The following is a 21,451-nucleotide window of genomic DNA, read 5'->3' as shown; positions in this document are numbered from 1 at the left end:
TAGCTCTGATTAGCGGTTAGCTCCGGTTAGCTAGCTCTGTTATAAAGATATGAGTGGAGGAGCTGCCACTGAGAGGGGTAACAACCAGACTGATAAATGACGTTCGGGGAGCTTTCACAACAGCGTGGCCGCGAGGTTTCAACAGTTTTATTAGTACAGTTAATCCCACGGCAAGAACACCAGCAACTAGCTAACGTAATGATAGCCTCTCTGAACAAGTGCACACGGCAGCACGCAACTTCACGAGGGGGAGGGGCTGGAGGCAGCTCCTCTCTGTGCACTGTAAAAAATTACACTGTGTGTGTGTGTGTGTGTGTATATATAGATATATACTATATACTATATTTTTACTTATTTAACTGTCTAGTGTGTAATTGTGTGTTCATACTATAAATGATTATATTATTATTCTTTGTTGAATAATACAGAAGACTAAGAGCTTACAAAAATAATCGAATATCGAATCGCAATCGCAATATTTGGGAAAAAAATCGCAATTAGATTATTTTCAAAAATCATTCATTCATCCTAGCGCTGTGTCCGCGATAGAGTAGCAATGTATGTTCATTTTAGTTTCTAGCTTGCATGTCAGTTAGATGGCACCAACATTTAGTCTAATCATAACTGGTCTGGCAACCCAAAGGCCAAGGTTTTGTTTCCAGATTTGTGTGCATGGTGACTTATGATGGGGGAGGGGTCTGGGGGTCCACCACCTGAACATTTTGACCATTTAACACTTCATTTCCTGCATTCAGGTGACTTTTTATGCCCCTATTTACCTTTTTCTGAATCAATTTATGCTGGGAATATCTTTATGTAAAGGCAAACATAGATTACAGTCCAAACATAATGGAGTATTTAGCAGTAAGGCTCTCAGGCATTCTGTATTGCTTTCATCTATGTATTCTCCTGTAGATCGACTTTTCTAATTATATCTAAGTCACCACACATGTAGCCTAGCATCATTTACTCCTCCCTTCCCTTTTACTTCTTTTGTTGAGGAAGTAACCTCCTTAAATGTGCATATGACAATTATTCACCTCAATGATACATGAATTCATTTTAATGGATTAATAAAGCCCTGGACTTTAATATTTCAGATGTGTTTGAGCAAGATTTCTGCTCATGTTCAAAACTTTGTGCACATTTAAAATATATCCCATCTGTGCTCTCTGTGATTTGGAGGAGTCGTGATATTTTGAGAAAAATAAAGTGATAATAGGCTATTACAATAATAAAGTCACTATACTTCAGAAAATAATCTACCTGCACCATAGTCCGCTGTGCATTACGTGATTGCTCTGCTGATACAGTAGATCTCAGACCTTCTGACAGACTCAGAGCCCCGTTTGAGACTCTGGTCTCTGAATGAGACAACGTTTAGGGAAGTGGCTGTACGCTGCTCTACATCGGAGGTGGAAACCCAAAACAACAGCAGAAATACACAAAGCGCAAACGGGACACATCTGCTGCAGCATGTCCACAGCAGAGCGCGTCCTTTATAAACCTGAAGCTGCACAGACCACGGAAGACGCGCTGCAGCAGCTCCGTGGTCTGTGCCGCTGCTCGTCTCTATTTTCACAGCGAGAGAGGACACTAAGCGACGCACAGGTCTGCTTCAGAGCTCCGTGTGTTTGAGTCTGACCCATAGACTGGAAACGTCACATGTCACGGCAACTTCAAACTAAATCATTAGTTTGAAGTTTTCCCCCAATTAGGAAATTATCGACAATAATTATCAATTCAATCTAATAATCAGGTTGACAAGCAAACGTGTGGCTGAGGGGGCGCCCTAGGATGATCATGTTTAATAAACATGTTTTATTTTGCTTGTCATTCCAATTCTATTATTAATGGGAAGTAGTCCTAAGGGCCACACGGCGCCCCCAACACATTTGACGCCCTAGGCAATCGCCTAGTTCGCCTATAGCAATCGCCGGCCCTGTGTGTGTGTGTGTGTGTGTGTGTGTGTGTGTGTGTGTGTGTGTGTGTGTGTGTGTGTGTGTGTGTGTGTGTGTGACAAATCTCATGTATATTTTGGAGTTGTGTGTGTGAAGTAGTGTGTGATCCTAAGCTGAGAGTGTTGTCAGGGGAGCATGTGGGAGTCATTAATAGGGTTTATTATTATAAGTATATATTATATAGTTTATTTACAGCTTCAGAGAAACGCACATGGAGCTTGGTCTAACCTCAGGCTGGGCAAAGGCCAACAAACAGTCTTTCCTGTCAGGCACAAAGCCAATCCCGCTCCTCCACTCACAGCGCCTGACAGCAGAGACAGAGATGGAGACAGAGTGTCTCTGCAGGGAAGATGCTCACCTTATTTAGTGAACTTTATTCACTCCCTTGTTAGCCAAATTGGAGCTCTCACAGGTAAAATGGCAGGTGAGGAAAGACCCACAAATGTTTTTTGCGCGCACGCACACACACACACACACACACTCTTTCTCTCACTCTCTCTCTCTCTCTCTCTCTCTGTCTGTCTGTCTGTGCTCAGCCATCCTGAAATGTTTGCATGTTTCAGATGTGTTGACTGTAATTAACCCTCTCTTCCCTGTCACTTGCTTTCTCACCCTCTCTCATTCTGCCTCTATCATTGTTCTCCTCCTCTCTCCCTCAGTCATGTTTTTTCAGGCGTGACATTGAAAGCTTGACAGACTAGCGGACAATTTATCACTCACAGACGGCCAGCTATGCAGAGGCAACAAAGTGTCTTTCTCTGTATTTCTTCTTTGCAGTGTTTTGGACAGTTTTATTAGTGTTCAGCCACACACACACACACACAGCAGTTTTGATTAACACACTTCTGTCTGCTGCAGTGGGTGGAGGAGAAGTACAGGATGGAGATATAATGGGGAGTTTGCTCTATGTGGTGAAGAAAGTGCTGCAGCACAAAGTGTACTGTATATATTATAGTAAGACTACGTATTGTTAATGGCTGCAGGAAGGAAATGTGTTTCCATTGGCTGGTTACAGTTGTTTTAAGAGTTATTCCAAAATATACACCACCTTTAAAGGTTTGTAATCTCCTGCCGCAAAGCTTGATTGGTTCCAGTCAGATGTCTCAGAGGACTGCTCTATATGTTTGATGGTCTTTAATGTTTTTATGTTGTAGAAAGTCCTCTTTACAAATAGATGTTATTTAGTTTTGTAAATGGAGAACCAAACGCTGTACAATGGTTCAACCAGACCAAACCATCCTTCTGAGCAACAGTTGAATAAGAGAAGAAATCAGCAGTCGTTGGGAAAAGAAACTGGAAGCTTAGCATCAACATGTGTGCAGAGTTAAATAGGAACAGCTTCCTTTTTCAGTGTCAAGTGCTCAATATTATATAACTAACTAACTATAACAAGCTGGAATTAATATTTAGCAGAGGCCTTCTTCAAACTTCACAAGAGAAACATAAGGTTAGTGTAGGGTAAGCACTGTTGGAACATCAGCAGAACATACCATGGACTGACAAAACACAGTTTAAACCTCTTCAATCTAACCACTGAGTAGACTGCAGAAGGCCCAAAGAAAAACAAGTTGTGCTTCAATAATGATCGAGGGTCACTTGTACTTTTATGGACTGGAAAACAAATAAAAAAACCCAGGTTCCAAGAGTATTCTTCCCTGTCATGCAACACTGTTGGGACATTAACTAAATGGAAGTTTGAATCATTTCATTTTGTGTTTGTAGCCTTTCCTGATCACAGAGAACATGTGGCCTCGCGGCTGTGTCCTGGACTGCCAGAGGGGGCGCCACAGAGCCGTGTGTGGCAGCAACGGCAGGTTGTATAAATCGCTGTGTGCCTTCCAGAGGGCCCAGTGCATCAACACACAGCTCCGCCTCGCTCCACAAGCACACTGCTCAGGTACGCGCCTTCACAGCTACATCAGCACCACCTGTTAATAATGTTGCCCATGATGCTCATATGTTGACCAACTGCAGCTGCTAAAGGCAGTGTTGTTGCATTACTTTACAAACAATATACTGTATATAACGTACATGCAAAAATACACACAATGTGTGAGGACACAGATTTAGTTTTATGCAAAGTGATAGAATTCAAAGAAGCTCATTTCCAAAATAAGAGAGAGAGAGAAATAAAAAAATATGTAATAAATAATACATAAAAGCAAGTTCATAAAAGTTTTCATTAAAAGTTTTCATTAAAAAAAAAAAAGTTTGAATTAGCAAAGAAATCAGTGAGCTTGTAAGGCGAATTTCAACAGAAGGACTGTCTCCTCTGAGACTGGGTACAGCGTCTTTATAATGAATGAGTAAAACCTATCCTGAAGTTCACTGCAAGCCAATGCAGGGAGTCTTAAATAGGGGTTATGTGATCTCTTCTATATTATATTATATTATTGGATTATAATTAGTGATGCAATAATGTGTGGAGCTCATTGTAGGCAGTTGTGAATTTCCCTCCGGGGATCAATAAAGTTTTATCATTTTTTCATTGATTTGTTTATTATATTTTGTATCATTACTCTGAAATGCTAACTAACTTGAAGTCTATATCCACAATGTTCCACTTCTGGGATTGTTCCGTTGCCGAAGGAAATTCCACCAGATTAGAGCCCTGCACGGGCCAAAACCTCCAGCCCTAACCCAGCCCTGGCCCGTGGTGTTCAAGCCCTACCCGACCCCAGCCCGACAACGCCTGCAATTTTTTCAGCCCGAACCCGACCCGAGACCAACATCAATCACTTTTAACCTCTCTTTGATGCGCTCTCTCTCTCTGATGCGCTCTCTCTCTCTGACGCGCGCTCTCTGATGCACACTGTTTCTGCTACCATAGGCTGCTCCGATGTTTATTAGTTCCTGGGCTAACTTTATAAATCCTCCGCAAGCCACCGTTTGGAATGGCCGTATGTCTTCGCAGCAGAAATCCACACACTTATCAATAATTTGGGATCTGGCATTAGTTGGCACTGGCTTTGAAAAGAACTCTGACATTGATAACTGTCTGCTTGTGCTAGCAGAGTTACTAGCTGCATCGCAGCCGCGCTCGACATGCTGTTGTAGATGTGATGTCCCAGGGGTTTTGCTGTCATATGAAAGTATATGATTGCAGATTCTGCACTGCACATTACCAATTGGTTTATTCTCTCTCGTCGTAATCAAATCGAAATTTTTCCAAAATGCAGCTTTTCCTGAGGTATTCTGAACTTTTATCAACTCCCCACGATCCAACTTCTCCTTGATGCCCTGCATGGTCAACTGTCAGTGTCACCTGTTTAATGCGTTGCGCGTGCGTGTATGCGTGTTGCGTTTGTGTTACTTTCTTAGGCGATGTATAATATTTATAATATAATCAATATAACAATATTTCATACACACTTTGTGACGTGTGCTCTGCTGCACGTATATTATGGGCACAATGAGGAGAGAAGCTAAAATAAGCCAGAGTCCGATCTATAAAAAAAAAAAAGAAAACGGCCCGAGCCCGGCCCGAATGGGCTTAGCCTGTCGGGCCCCAACGGGCTTACAGGGCTCTACACCAGATGTCCCTCTTTTTGGCCGGATGTCCGTAACCTTCCGCTTTCTTAGTGTTGGCGTTTTAAACTCCGGTGTATAAGGACTATGGTTAACTGCTCCTCAGATCTCTGCACCGTGGCTCTGTCCGGCGCTTAGCACCGCCCATGACGATTGTGATTGGCTTAAAGAAATGCCAATAAACCAGAGCATGTTTTTCTCCCATCCCGGGATGCTGTGTGGACTAGCCAGACCTTCCTCTGCAGCGCTGTGGACACAATTTTCTTGCAGCAGTCTTTCACTGAGCTGTAACGTGTGTGCTCCCAGTCGCTTTTTAGTCCGGTGGCGCAGGTAGGCCACACCCACCCCAGCTAATAAACTAACAGCTGGATTATGACATGACAGTTGAAATACTCAAGTACAAATATCTCAAAATTGTTCTAAAGTACAGTACTTAAACCTTGTTTTGTCTTCCCGTCGACCCTGCAACTTTTTTTTTTCTGGCTCAAAATTTAAAAGTAAAACTTTTTTTTCAATGGCCCTCTTTTTCGACACTTTTTGTCGCTTTTCCCGATGTTTTGGTCACTTTGTTTTTCAACGTTTTTGTCGTTTTTCCCCTACATTTTTGTCACTTTTTTTTTTAACATTCTTTTAGCAATTTTTGTCTTTAAATGCTATAAAATTGAATAAAACATCCAAATTCAATGAAAGTAGTGAACTGATCATTTATTTTACTTGTGAAGAGCGTTGTAGGGAACCATCCACGTTATTTCTTTTGATTGAATTTGGTTGAAAGAAACCCAAATGTCTGATATAGAAACTGGGTCATGGGAATGGGTCAAATTTGACCCGAGGACAACAGGAGGGTAAATAAAATGTACTTAGTTACTTTCCACAACTGAGCACATGTGGATAATGGCTTGATATCCTCTTGGTTTTTAGATCCGAGTCAGCCCAAATGCCAGCTGGCCCGGGCTCAGGCCCTGGAGGCCAGCGCCCACAACGGCCACGTTAGCCCAGGAGTTGTCATCTTTGTGCCTGAGTGCAGTCCGGACGGTCACTTCCTGCCAGTGCAGTGCCACAGCCTGACCGGATACTGCTGGTGCTCCATGCCCGATGGCAAACCTGTTTACGGGACCTCGGTCCTCCATCTCATCCCCAACTGTACTGGTCAGATATATTTCTTCAGAGTTCTACAAAGTAAAGGAAAAACTATCTTTGCCATATATTCTCCAAGTGTCCGTGGAACTTAACTGGAAGGATAAACACAATTCTTCCTAAATATATCCCTCAGGTGGTGTTTTGATGGTTGTGGTGTGTGGGTCAGTGTTTTAATGATGTTATAGTTGTACAATTAGCACCTTTAACCTTTACATATCTACAATAGAGGACTTTTTATTTAGACTCCTGCTGCTGTTCAGGAAGATCTTGGGCAAATATTTCAGGCCACAGTAATGTCAAACTTAAATTAAATCTGCATGAAATTGTGTGTATTTTCCACACTAAGGTGTTCCGTTTCAATATATCATCCCAAACAGATCACATCGCTACTTTACACTTTACCTCCACTACATCTGAGGGAAATATTGTACTTTTTACTCCACTGCATTTATTTGACAGTTACTTTTTACAACCTAGTAGCATTTAAGTTTCTAAAATGATCTCCACATTGACGAACCACAACATTAAAATGCTCTTAAATGTATTCATCACTGATATAAAAAAATAAAGGAGACATTCTGCATAATGAGTACTTTTACTGTACTTTTGATACTTTGATTACATTTGGCTTAAAATACTTCTGTTAAGTGACAGTTTGAATTCTGGACTTTTACTTGTAATGTAGTATTTTTAGACTGTGGTATTTCTACTTTTACTTAAAGCTGTAGAGTGAGACCTCTTCCTGCAGCTCTCCCTCTTCTCTAAAGCCTGAAAACAGAGCCAAGAGGAGGTACAGAAGTCTAGTTTCCTCTCAGACCACTTAAGTTACAATATACTGAAAGATTATTTTAAAGTTTATGCCCAACAGTGCCAAAAATATGCTGCCTACCAAAGCTTTAACTAAATAATCTGAGTCAACCACTTTTATCACCATCTTCAACCACTATTACAAGTGCAGCACAGCTCTCTATTCCTCAATGTTAGCTCTGTATGTTTCTCATTTTCACTTTTCTCTGTCTTTCACTTTTCCTGGCATGACATGGGTTGTTTCTCTGCCAGACACACCTGCAGGAACTGGATCATTAACAGACCGCACTACATGCCAAATCCCCCCCTCTCTCTCTCTCTCTCTCTCTCTCTCTCTCTCTCTCTCTCTCTCTCTCTCTCTCTCTCCATTTCCTCATTCTTCTCACTTTCACTCTATTTTCTCATTTTCCAGATGATGTTGGTGAACCTGGGCCTACACTGGATCCCAGAAAACATGCAGGTGACAAACCGAACCTTCTCCAATACACATAATGGGCATACAACAGTTACAGTTACAGCACATTTTGCTCAATTCTCAATTCAGTTTATTTAAAAAGGGGACAGTGCAAATTAATAAAACACATGATTATGGGTTAGAAAATGCTAGAATTAGCCAAAAGGGTATTTTTCATCTGTAGTCCCCTAGTCTTGATGTAAGAAAGGTTTTAAAAAAAATACAAAAACAAGAAAGAAAGACAACACAAGCAGAGAAGAACTTAGCATAAAACAACACACAGCACAGAATCAAAAGTTTTTTGGGTATTGACGTTCACCTTTCCTTGACTCTCTTCTGTACAACATCCCCACAAGCAGAAATACCTTTAAACATTCTTTGACGGTAAGATTATTTTGTCCAGAGCTGACTGCTCCTCCGATCTTGGTGACCATCCTGAAGAACTCTGACAAAGGTAACCGCTCCGTCAGACGACCACCTGGTAAGACTCGGTGTGCCTGCTGCTTTCTCAAAACATTGGTATACGTCTCCACTTGAGGAGCCATTCTTAAAGGTGCTCTAAGCGATGTTGGGTGACGTCACTTCTTGTTGACGTTCAAAGTATTTTCAAACAAAACGAGGCTAGCTCGCCCCTCCCTCCTCCTCATCCCGTCCCCTCCCCCTCCCTTCCGTACTTCTGTGCACTATCCCCCCAACCCCCACCCCCAAATCCTTCTAGTCGGTTATTGGCTGGACAGGCAGCTAGCGGATAGTGAGGAGATGTTTGCTGTATGTGACAAAAAATGTTGTAGCCTAAAAAACGCGTGACATCGCTTAGAGCACCTTTAACTGGAAGGTTTTCTTTACTGTTACACAATGTGATTTTTTTTTTTTCAGGGGTTATCAGAAAAGACATACATACTTGAGATTACTCTAGCCTTATATTTGTGTGTAAGTTATAGGGGAGGGAAAAATAATCGATTCTAAGATGCATCGCGATTCTCTCTAGAACGATTTGATTATCGATTCTGATAAGTTAATAATCGATTAAAAAAACACTTGTTTTAAATGTCTTTGATTTTCATGTTTAAGGCTTAAGCATGGAATGACTACAAAACAAAAACCTCAGTTGACAAAACATTTCATTAAAACTTGTGTGTGACAAATACTAAATACTGTATATGTCAAAATCTAAGCTTTGTCTAGGAAGTGATTAGCAAACTCTGAGTAGCAAACTCAGATTTACATGTGTATTTTTAAAAATCACGCATGGAAATGTACATAAAAAAATTGTTGCATCGAGATACATCGATAATCGGTTTAGAATCGAATCGTTGGCCTCTGAATCGGAATCGTGAGGTGCCAATCGATTCCCACCCCTAGTAAGTTAGACTCACTCTGGCTTTGAAGCAGATTGAACATAACGGCCAAACGGTGGAATTGCAACTCCCAGCCCGTCACATGATGCCCTCTGGCCCAAACTTTTTTCCTACAGACTTACATGGCAAAAGAGACGTCTGTAAACCAGTGGATACATTTTTTTTGAGCGTCACAACCAACAATTTGATCCATTTGGTCCAATAACATTCGGAAATTTTAGAAGAGCTGCACGATTAAATAATTGTATCCCTATTCAAGTGGAGGTCTCTAACGCGTCGGCTCTATCGGCCACACAGTGAGGAAGCAGCAATGATTATTCATGTCATTTTTGGCTGACAACGTTTAAGGGATCAAAAACACAGAATTAGATGTTGAGTGAAGATTTTCAGTAACATTCTTTACAAATATACTGCTAATATCGTGTGTGTTTCTGTTTGTAGAAGGTGCTCAGATGTGTGAGCGTGAGCGAGCGTTGTTGCTCTCTCAGATGAGTTCATCCTGGCAGGAAGAGCATTTCATCCCAGAATGCAGTGCAGACGGCCGCTATAACCCCGTGCAGTGTTACGCTGCTACAGGTTACTGTTGGTGTGTCAGGGTGGACAGCGGCAGGCCGGTACCAGGCACCTCTGCAAGGTAATCAATCTGTCTGTTAGTGCTACAGTTCCAGTGTTGTAATGTCACAAAGTACAAATACTTCGTTGCTGTACTCAAGTAGAATTTTCACGTATCTGTACTTAATTCGGCAAAACAAGCAGCAAAAAAAAAACCATAGGCCAAAACTAAAGAGGAAGAGGAGGAAGCATAATAACTGATAGTGTCATGGAAGCACCTGCTGCAGGCTCTGCCGCCATGGTAACAGACGATGAACACCCCGACAACAGTGGCGAATGGGGTGCTGATGAAGATAACGTTACACACCTTTGGTCATAAAGTTCATAATCAGAGTTTTCTTTAAGTACATTTAAAAGTGCTCTAAGCGATGTTGGGTGACGGCACTTCTTGTTGACGAAGTTCGAAGTATTGATACTTAAGTACAGTAAATATCAGATACTTTAAGTAACTCAAGTAATATTCTAAAAGGTGACTTTAACTTCTACCAAAGTCATTTTCTGGTAAGATACTTTTACTCAAGTATTGCATTCAAGTACTTTATACAAGACTGTACAGTTCTCAATCAGTCTGAGAAACTAATTTTCTATAGAACATTTTCTTTATTTTCCCTTTATTTTCCCTCGCTCCCTTCCCCTCTCCTTATTTGATATGACCGGTTTATTTTGGCACAGATATAATTACACACTGATGCAGTGAAGCATTTAATCTTAATCATCCAATTTTACACCACTTACTGTCTCTGTTCCCTAGGTGGGTTTCCCTTAAAGGAAACACGCAGAACAAATCTGAATAAATTGCGGTTGGATGGTTCTGTTCTCGAGGGCTTTTATCAGCGTGGTTGGATGTTTTCATGTGATGGTTTTCTTTGGTTCACTGGTGTGACGAAAACTCCCCAAGGCCTAATAATTTTGTTTCCGTACTGACAAGCACTGTATACGCTATCTCTGGTTGTAATAATTAAAAAGTTTAATTTGAAAAGGGAAAGACATTTTGACCAATTAAAAAATACATTTGTTCTGTCAGATAAACACAATTTCCACAACTAAATGTATCTAAATGTAAAGCCAAATACATTTAGCATTTTATTTTTTGCATTTGCAGTTTTCAGAGATCTCTCTCATTTCTTATATATCTCACATATCTCTTTTTTTTATGTTGTCCTGCAAATCAGCAGTCAGCTGACAATTCCTGGCCCGTCTTCTTCTCATACGTACTTTCAGTGTAATGTTGGTTAATTGACAGTTTAGTTGCTCATTCTGTTTCTATGCAGGCATCACATCCCAAAGTGCCCTGGGGCCGAGGAGGCACCGACACGCAGGAAGTACAGGGAAAAACCTCTGCCTGGTAAATATGAGTCTTTGTTACGTGATTGAAAAAAAACAGCATTCTGTATAATGTTTTAGACATTTTTTCTAGAAAATGATCCTGCGGGAGGTGATAGAAACGGAGCAGGAAACAGGAAACAGGAGGGAAGGCAGGGTAGACTCATGAGTCAGATTCATGTGAAGAGCCAAAGACTAACAGAAACCCTCATACATGCTTTCATAACCTCCCGTTTGGACTACTGCAATGGAGTCCTGTCTGGGGTCCCCAGCAAAACCCTAGACAGGCTCCAGTATGTCCAAAACTCTGCCGCCAGGGTCCTCACCCACACCAAGACCAAGATTTGTCAACGTAGTCGACGTAATCGATTACATAAATGCGTCGACACAAATAATTTGCGTCGACGCGTCACGCGTAGAAATCTAAAAATAACATGGCTGCCTCCAGCAACATCGCAAGTATGGATTCCTCACAAGTTCAACAACACGTTGAGAAAAAGGCTCGCACACGGTCTTCTAAAGTTTGGGAGTATTTTACTCTTAATGCCAACAACAATGTGGTATCTGTAGACTTTGTAAAATGCCTCCCTGAGTGAGGATAACAGCAGCAAAACACCGTACATTCTGCTCACCTTTTTGTTCCTTTCCCTCCCAAGTACAGTTTAGATTCTCTGTCTGAGCCCAAACTTGACCCACGGGCCGGGTCGGGCCGATATGTCCCGCCACTATCCTCGGGCCGGGCCAGACCCTTGATCAAGCGTTTGTGTTTTTTTAATCATTATTTTATTAGCCTAATTGGGTGGGGAGAAAGCTATGCCTCTCATGCTTCTCCCGTAGCTCTGGGTGTATGTCCTGCACTGACTTGAGTGTGAGATAAACTGCTAAAATCGTGTCTCCCCCATCTGTAGCACTGTCTTCGATAATTGCGCAACCAGGCCAGATTATTTCAGATATCTCACAAGTCCTTTATAATGTCAGTTATAACGGCCCACGTATTAAAAAATTGTCGGGTTTAAATCGGGCTCGGGCTCATAATTCCAGTTAATGTGTGTCGGGCCGGGCTCGGACACAACGTGTACGGGCTCTGGTAGGGTCGGGCTTGATTTTTTGGGCCCGATCTAAGCTTTACTCCCAAGCGTGTGCTATTATCAACATAGTGACACACGGAATGTGTTCCCGCTAGTAGTCCAACGGTACGTTAGTCCGTTAATTCGTTTTAATGCTAAATCTATGACTTAACATTAAGCATCATCAAACGCTGTCAGTCTGCAGTGTTATTTTTTTTGGTTTACCATCATCATGAGTGACCCAATCGATTACAGACTGTTATATTAGACTCTGCAACTTGCCTTATGTTGGATTTATTTGATACATCTGATTTCATATGTTGCTAAAACTTCACTTTTTTTTACTGTAAGATTAAAGGGAGAAGAGCTTTGATCTTAAACAAGAGCTCATTCATTATTTTACCTACTACTGTTAAAAAAAAAAGCAAATACAGGCTACTCTTTTTGCACTTGCTCTGTTTACTTTAAGTTTTTATTTTTGTATTCCTCCTGAAAGGGACTTTATTTTGTGGTTGGATTGATACCTACATCTGGCTTCAGGTTGCACTACAAAGTCATTTCACTTGAACAGTGCAGTGTTAAACAATTTTAATAAATAGAGATTTGAACTTTATTGAAATTTGTTTTGTGTAAATTGTTAATAATTGAGCAATGGCAAAATAATCGCTGATTGAAAAATGAATCGTTAGATTAATCGAAAAATTAATCGTTAGTCTTTAAATAAACGTTTGGGACAGCCCTACTGGCAGCACATCACCCCAACCCTCATCCACCATCACTGGCTCCCAGTTAAGTCCTGCATCAAATATAAAATCCTCCTTCTCACCTACAAATCCCTCCATTCCCTGGCCCCACAGTACCTCTCCGACTTCCTCCATCCATCCATACACCCCATTCCGAAACCTGCGGTCCTCAGACACTGGCCTGCTCTCCATTCCCCACATCAGACTCTGTACCTTCGGAGACTGAGCTTTTAGTGTTGTAGCCCCATCCCTCTGGAACACCCTCCGTGCAGATATCTGAAATGCTACATCCCTGGGAAAAAAAAAAACTCCTGAAACACTACTTGTCACAGTCACAATCATTCTGCAAAGTGTCCTTGGGTTTCATGAAAGGCGCTATATAAATAAAAGTAATTATTATTATTATTATAACATCTCTAGGGTTACCGTCCTCTCTGTTCTGATCCCGCAGGGTGTCCCGGAGCTCGTAAGAAGCAGTTCCTACAGAGTCTGGTTAGAGCTCTGCAGCTGGAAGCAGAGCATGCTGGAAGTTTGAGTCCCTACCAGTAAGTCTTTACTATCTACTGCACATCACAGCGCCTGTAGTGATTAGGGCTATATATTCGAATAGTTTTTCAAAAACGAATTTCGAAGGTGAAAATTAATATTCGAATTAAAAAAAAAAAAAAAAGTGCGCTTTGCGAGTAGGCGCGCTAGCGTGCCTGAGGGTTCAGGGACAGGTCACAGGAGTCGCACTGTCTGGCACAGCGTCACTGCTGAAAGTTGACTTGTCTTGCATGGAAGATGGCAGAAAGTGCAGAGCCCAACTCGACCGCATCAGAGAAAGCGATTTTAACCCCCCAAAATCTAAAAAGCCATGTCTGGAAGTACTTTGGATTTTGGTCGATACGAGGTAAAATAGTTGTGCCGCGAGATAAAGTTGTATGCAAGCTATGTAAAATACAGTTAGCATACCATTCGACCACTAGCAACATGAGGTCACATCTCGAAAATGTGCACCCAAATGAGCATGGCATAATGTGTGGAACTCCAGCTAAACAGTCACGTCTTGACACGTATTTTGCACCGTCTGCCACACGCTCTTTGTCTGCAACACGACAAGAGGCCATAACGGAGAAATTAATTTCGTTAATTTGTAAGGACATGAGACCAATCAGTGTCGTGGATGGGGCAGGCTTCAGGGAGTTCTGTCAAGCAATGGAACCGAGGTACCGTATCCCTATGCTACGACTGAATAGATATGCATGAATAAAGGTTGAATGCACTGCTTCCACTGGTTTGATTATTTACCGTTTCATGTCAAGGAAAAGCTCCATGTTTACCACAGCACAGCTCGCTCGGAGCGTTCAATGTCGGTTCTATATAGGCTACTGTGAAACTTCAATTAATGTTAATAATATTTGTTTCAATCACTGAATGAAGCCTGCTATATTTGGGACAATAGTCGCAAATATAGCAAATTGCTTGCACACCTTTCTTTCACTGGCCGTTTGTTTTTTTTACAGTCAAGTACGGTATGCTCACACAAAGGGAATGCATGATGGTGATTTTACAGTGCACCAGAAAGAAAGGGTAGATTCCCCTGAATCATATGATGTATAATGATTAATACCGATTGAAAGAATAAGCTCAAAAATTGGCAAAAGTATAAAACTATGTCCAGGCGTTTCTTTGTCTATGTAGGCTTTTTAATTAGAGTATTAATGACAAGAAGGTGCCCTGAATGCAGCTGGGACATGTGTACATTTCTCACGGTTACATGTGATAATTGGTCTGTACACGCTGCAGCAGGTTGTTTGTTGATGGAATGCAAGCGTTAATTGCATAGGGTGACCTTTGACATATGCAATTTAACAATAAAAAATCCAGTATGGGTTTTCTTGACAACATAAGTGGATAATAAGTAAAAACAATGAGCAGAAATATATGAACAGGGTTATGCTCAGTTTCTGATCATAATTTGAGTAACATAAGCAGCACAAAGAATACATCTGACTTGCTGAGTATCTAAAGCTCTGCATTAAAAAGGCTAACATGTTTGGGTTAACATTTCATATTTCTGCTTTGCATTCATGGCTAAGGCCTCGGAAGTATGTTAAATGCATTTTCTACCCCACGAAAACATCGCTAAAGTCATTGTTTTGAATTTTAAGATCATCTTAGACATCTTCTTGTGGTCTTGGTGGTGGTGGACTCCTCTATTATTGTCACCTTGTTAATTTTATAACACATTACTGTCATCACTCTCTTCATTCTGCAAAAAAATTGTATCAGGTCAGCCCTGTACTCATGTACATGCTTGTAAAACTTGACAAACTGCACAAACAGTCATCTAAACTTTACTCCACTAGTGGTCAAAAACTCCAAAGGCCAAATTATACTTGTTTTTCATCTTGGACCTCGGTGGATGCATCCATTTCCTCTGGTCTGTTGCAGTGCTAAGATGCTGCTCAGAATGCCAAATGAAAACCAATTTTACACTTCAGTGCACAACTCAGACCTGATCAAGTACCTGATTAACTGTTGGGAACTGTTGGAAGAACAGAAAAGGTAAACTCCATCTGTTTCCCTGTTCTGTCTTTCTCTTTGCCAATCAGTCTTTCAGTACTTACCTCATTCTCTCCATCTGCTTCTCTCTCAGTTCATTGCATCACTGTTTCATCTGAATAAAAGTCCTCCCTTCTCCTCATTTTAACCAATCTGCATACCGTCTTTCACCCTCTTCTCTATCTCGCTCTCGCTTTCTCAGCATTACCAATTTATGATACGACAGAGGCCTTGTTATGTCAGATAGCACTGCTACACACACACACACACACACAGGTAACTTCGGTTTTAGGATTGTTTTTATCATCTCTTTAATATCATAGTGATTGGATGAAGTCACACTGCTACTTCTGATAGTGAGGTTGTTCATGCACACACACACAATGCCCAGGTTTCTTATTATTTTTCTTCCTTTGTGTTTGTTAACTTTGTTACTTTCTGATTATTTATGTCTAATAAACACGATGCTGTTTATTCCTGCTGTGGCAATGTTTGGTTTTTGTCTCTTCCCACCAGGGCCTCAAACACCCCTCCCTCCAGCTCTCCCTCTCCATCTTTGAACGCTCCACCCTCCACCACCCCTTCCTCCTCCACTCTGGACGTGTCTTCTCCTGCTGCTCTGCAGGCTGTCGAGGCCTCCGGGCCAGAGGTTGTGCTGCAGTGGCACTTCAGTCAGCTGGACGTGGACTCCAGTGGGGTGCTGAGCGAACGCGAAGCTCGACCTCTGCGGCAGTTCCTGCGACAGAGGCTGAAGCCGCGACGGTGCGCCAAGAAGTTTGCTCAGTACTGTGACAGGGACGGAGACCGAGGCCTGACGCTGGAGGAGCTGAGGGTCTGCCTGGGCCTCTGAGCCAGGTGTGTGTCCCAAATGACTGTGCTGTAATCTTCATTATTTGATAAATACCCCTATTTTCAAGCAAATACATTCCAGTGTTTTTCACTTAAATTTCTTTTCAAACAAGGCGATTTTCAAACTCCTTTTTGTTAAGGAAAAACTCAGCAGCACAACTCATTTCACATACGTGAAGAAGGTTCAGGAGACTTTTATCAATTAGACAGGAACATTTAATGAAGACTCAATCAATCACTCTCTGAAGTTCCTGTCTCCCTGAAGGTGTATTTAAAGCTTTAGTGCGTAACTTTTTGATATTAATAAACATCTGTTACATTCAAGCCATTGCCAAATGAATTGCTACAAAGCTAATTAAGACTATCAGCTCCACACAACTCTCTCTGTATTTCTCAGTATGGATACGTTCAGAAGATTGTGGCGACCGGTGACTTTCCCGCGCAGAAACTCGAGTGAAGATAATTACCTCTTAATCCTCCGTGTCCTCCTTGGCTACTAGCAACTGTGTGGAGGAGGGGTGGGAGCGGTGTGCGATCACCGAAGGCTTGTATCATGTGAACGCGCCGACAGTGTTGTTGTCATTACTTAGAATTCCTCATGGGGGAAACAGAAACTATGCACTATAGCTTTAAACTCATGCTGGGAATGTTACGTTTAGCTGAACCTTTAAGGAAAAACAAAGATATTGCAGGCGCCTAAAACACAGATGCTAAAGCCTAGTTCAGCCTATCTCTCTCTCTGGGAAGTATGCTAAAGTGTGGCAGGCCCTCCGACAACCAAAAGGAGACAGTCCTGAGACAAAATATTCCCTTATCATGTAGCTACCTAGACTCCCTGAATCTCTAGAGACGGACATAATTATACATGAACAGGTTTGGTTATTAAAGACTGGCCAAATATTCTCATCCCCTGACCTGTGACCTATAAATTACCTGATGTTGTCTAAGCTTTCCCTATAGTCTCATCATACCACAACATGGTGTTGTCATGTATGAGTACAATTTCTAACAATACATGAATACCCTAAAAAACAGTATCCTTAGCCTGACAAACACCATAGCTGCACATCTTTAACCAAACTTTAATCGCCTAAAACTAACTTAGGCAAATCTGGCAACAAATCAGGGAAACAACTTAATATAATCTAAACCCAAGCCAAGAAACATTCCAACAGCAGGTGCCAATTTTCAGTGTCAAAAAACTGTGTTGATCCGAGTGGTGTAATCTAGAGCAAAGTGGTGTAGGCTTCCTCCTGTTCTGAGCCAATTAACCAAATAACCTGATTCAGAACAGGTGCACCAGCTGGCATACCAACAGGAAACAAAAGTCTCCACTCTGCCCCCAGATGGGGCTCAGAGCAAACCTGCTCTTGGCAGCATTTTCTACTTCAAGCTATGTGAAAATGCAATATTGAGGAAATTCTATCAGATTTAAAAAAAAAAAAGTTGTATTCAGTTTGTGAGTAGAGTGGAAGCTACAAATCACTATGACAAAGTTACTTTTACAATTACCCCAAAACCCAGCCTCTAAATTTCAGGGCAGATAATAACATGAACTTAGTGGAGCATTTAGCAGCTAAAGAGACATATGTTTCCCTCTGGAGATGGTGGAGACCAAAAACAGAGCTAAAAGAGAGAGTTTTGGACACAAAGAACACTCCACTCACATCAGTCGGGAGTTGTTGTCCTTTTCATTGTTAAACAAACACCATTGCCGATGAAAATGTATCTGTTCACGGACGAGTTAATGTAATGTAAGTTTTATTCACATTAAGTCTAGTTACGTTCATTCATGTCATGTCATTCTATTGAAATAGCTGCAGTGTTTCCCACATAATGACTTAGATTCTATTTGTGGTGGCAGCTGGACGGTTAGCGAGCAAGCAAGCACAGCTCAGAGTGTGAGGGTGTGAACAAAGTTAGTGTGTGTGTGTGTGTGTGTGTGTCTCTGTGTCTGTGTCCGTGTGTGAGTGTGAGTGTGAGTGTGTCCGTGCATGTGCTACCGTGGCTCCTCATTGGTCCACTGGCTGAGATAAAAGCGTCTTTTTCTCCTCTCCAGGTTGTTGATCCCAGGAGAACCGAGCCTTTTGGGCGGGCAGCCAGACAAATTACACCCACCACTGTCTGAGAGTTTATGTACATTTATGAAATCAAAACAAACGTGGGCAACAGTTAAATGGCCTGCTTGTCAGTGAGCCATCAGTCACAGCTCGGCCGTAACACCAGCTCACCAATCAGGCAGCCGCAGAAGGCCATGACAACTAAAGGAGTGTGTGTGTGTGTGTGTGTGGCTCTATGAGTTGCAATCAGGGTGTTATTATGAGTGTGTGTGTGGATAACTAGCTCACTATTCAACCTGCCTCAGACAAAGAGTCTATTTCTACGTGAATACTTATGACATTTCTGTTGACATATACAAAACAAAATATCTGGTTCATACAGAGAACTTACAGTGCCTTACTATACTGATCCCATTGACATATTATATACCACCGTTCAAAAGTTATGACTCTCCCGCCACAAAGCTTGATTGTTTCCAGTCAGATGTCTGAGAGCACTGCTCTATTGTTTGAATGATAGTTGATGATTTTATGTTGTAGAATGCCCTCTTTATAAATAGATGTTATTTAGTTTTGTACATTGAAAGAGACAAAGATCCCTCTGAGCAACAGTTGAATAAGAAGAGAAGAAATCAGCAGTCATTGGTAAAAGAAACTGGAAGCTTAGCATCAACATGTCTGCAGAGTTAAATAGGAACAGCTTCCCGTTTCAGTGTCAAGTGCTCAATAATATAGCCAATAACAAGCTGGAATTAATATTTAGCAGAGGCCTTCAAACTTCACAATAGGGAGGTTGGTCATGCAACACTGTGGGGACATCAACTAAATAAAAGTATGAATCATTTAATTCTTATTTTGTGGCCAATTGGTACGGTGGCCGACAGGGGCAACCACTTTGCAACTTAATGAAACACACGCAAATAGACAAAACCCAAACATATTAAGAAAACATCTTTATAAATTTGACAACACAGACACATCATTTAGCAAACGTGCTGCAAGTACACACAACACAACCAAATACACAAACGTGCTGCAAATATAGAAACGTTGCAAAAGGAAAAAAACAAATGCAACAAAAAAAACCCCCCCGCTGCATCCAGATTACACAACGGCAGTTCTCCAGGCCTCTAGGGGGAGTGACGCCACTGAGAGAGAGAGCCGGCGCACGTTCAACCTCAGAACGGTGTGCACCGTTGTGAAACGGTGTGCAACTGCTTTGAGATCATAGACTGTAAATATTAAGTCTATGTTTGAGATATGTTTTCTCTCGTTTGGTGGGTGTGTCTCTAGTTTACTGGCTCAGGTCACAGGTGATACCCAATCAGCAGAGACGTCTCTGTAAACTCGTGGTAATAAAAAGGCAGAGCGCTCTCTCTCCCCCGTGGGGTCGAAAATCAAGCTGTTCCACTTAGCGCTCCCCCTAGAGGCCTGGATAACTTCCGTTGTGTAATCTGGATGCAGCGTTTCTTTTGTTGCATTTGTTTTTGGGGATTGTGTGCTTTTCTTTTTGCATTGTTTCTGTATTTGCAGCGCGTTTGCTAAATGCTGCGCATGTGTTGTCAAATTTATGAAGATGTATTCATAATTTGCTTGTGTTTTGTCTATGCGTGTGTTTCATTAAGTTGCAGTGCGTTTGCCCCAGTCAGCAACCGTAAATTGGAGCTATTTCACATGTGAATAAAACATTTGGTGTCTGAATTAGACAGTTTCTATCTCTGTTAGATGAGTTATTATTGAAGGAAAGAAGAAAAACATCAATAGAACAGCTAAATAATTTTTTTTGAATGGTAGTGTAGACTTTATTATACAGTGTGCTGTGTTGTATAGTGGAGACATGAAGAAAAGATGGCAGTGTTATGTTTTACATATTGGTAACTAATACAGGACAAAACATATGTTTAATCTTTTGGATTTAAATGTAATAAAGGACTCTTTAACAAACTGAAACATTCATATTTCATTTTCCCAAACTTCGGCGACATGGTAATCAAAATAGAAATATTGTTGGGTTTTTTTTTTCATCATTTTCCACATCACAGTCATCCAGTAAAGGTGAAGAGCAGAGGTAGAGTTATCCAGGCGAGCAGGGATTTGAGGGCAGCAGATAGAAAGGAAGAGGGGGAGACAGATAAGAAGGACCAGAGGGGTGAGGAGCAGCTGATAATCAGTGATTCATACAATAGGCGAAGTAGAGGGGGAGGGGGAGGGGGAGGTGTGGCGTTAAACTCGCACGTGTGTGGCAGAGATAGCAGCGAGGTCCAGTGGCGGATCTGCTGAGCTCCAGTAAAAACGGTACTGGAGTTTGGCTTAAGTTTCCCTCTGGTTGGTTTTTAATGTAATTATTTTCTTATTAATTTTTCCTCTCTCTCTCTCTTTCTCTCTCTCTTTCTTTGCCACAGAGAGCAACCAGACAAATCACCCGCTGCCAAAGGCCCACTCCTCTCCTACCGCTTCACTGTCACCTTTCCAGGTTCTATTTATTCATCCATGAAATCCTTTCATGTAAATTTCAGGACTTCAGCTTCCTCTGGCTGTATTAGTGTCACCATACTGTATCTATGATATAACCCTTATAGTCACTCCAAGTCGACTGTCAACTTCAAAATAAGGAATTTAGGGTGAAGATTGGGATTGGGCCTCACTCTTGGTGACTTTTCCTTCCCAAACATCCTCACCTCCTTCCCTTAATCCTTGCTTCTTTCTCTTCATCCCTCTCTGCTTTGTACATACTTTGCTTATTTTGTATACATATTGCCAATATATTGATGTAACATATTTTGATACACATTTTGATCAATGGTAAATTCATAATTCTTTATACAACCTTTATACAACATATCAGTCTGCAGCGTTTTCTCAGACACTACATTGTTTTCTGATTGATTGATTGAAACCCAGCTTTGATAGAAGTCATTTCCAGCTTTTGATGTTTGTAAATGTTCTTTCAATAAATGGATTGCAGTAGTGACGCTGTGAACATTGTTTGCCAGTAATCATCA

General features: G+C 41.4%; 1 protein-coding gene across 3 annotated transcripts in view; it reads left to right on the top strand.

The window, feature by feature from the left end:
• The window catches only part of LOC116053210 (SPARC-related modular calcium-binding protein 1-like), a 28,879-nt gene extending 7,428 nt beyond the window's left edge, over nucleotides 1-21,451 (top strand). For 2 of the 3 annotated variants that reach the window (XM_031304212.2, XM_031304214.1), the window contains exons 2-10: nucleotides 3,684-3,858; nucleotides 6,411-6,638; nucleotides 7,849-7,896; nucleotides 8,294-8,371; nucleotides 9,690-9,882; nucleotides 11,132-11,205; nucleotides 13,445-13,538; nucleotides 16,057-16,395; nucleotides 20,852-21,451. In XM_031304212.2, the coding sequence (XP_031160072.1) occupies nucleotides 3,684-3,858; nucleotides 6,411-6,638; nucleotides 7,849-7,896; nucleotides 8,294-8,371; nucleotides 9,690-9,882; nucleotides 11,132-11,205; nucleotides 13,445-13,538; nucleotides 16,057-16,390 (1,224 nt within the window). In that variant the 3' untranslated portion in view covers nucleotides 16,391-16,395; nucleotides 20,852-21,451. The remainder of the gene's footprint in view (nucleotides 1-3,683; nucleotides 3,859-6,410; nucleotides 6,639-7,848; nucleotides 7,897-8,293; nucleotides 8,372-9,689; nucleotides 9,883-11,131; nucleotides 11,206-13,444; nucleotides 13,539-16,056; nucleotides 16,396-20,851) is intronic. The other variant, XM_031304213.2, reaches the window with a different exon arrangement.

The sequence above is a fragment of the Sander lucioperca genome, chromosome 5, assembly GCF_008315115.2.
Source record: "Sander lucioperca isolate FBNREF2018 chromosome 5, SLUC_FBN_1.2, whole genome shotgun sequence".
Taxonomy (NCBI): Eukaryota; Metazoa; Chordata; class Actinopteri; order Perciformes; family Percidae; genus Sander; species Sander lucioperca.
Note: the sequence above shows the minus strand (reverse complement) of the source record. Positions and strands in the feature narration are given on the sequence as shown.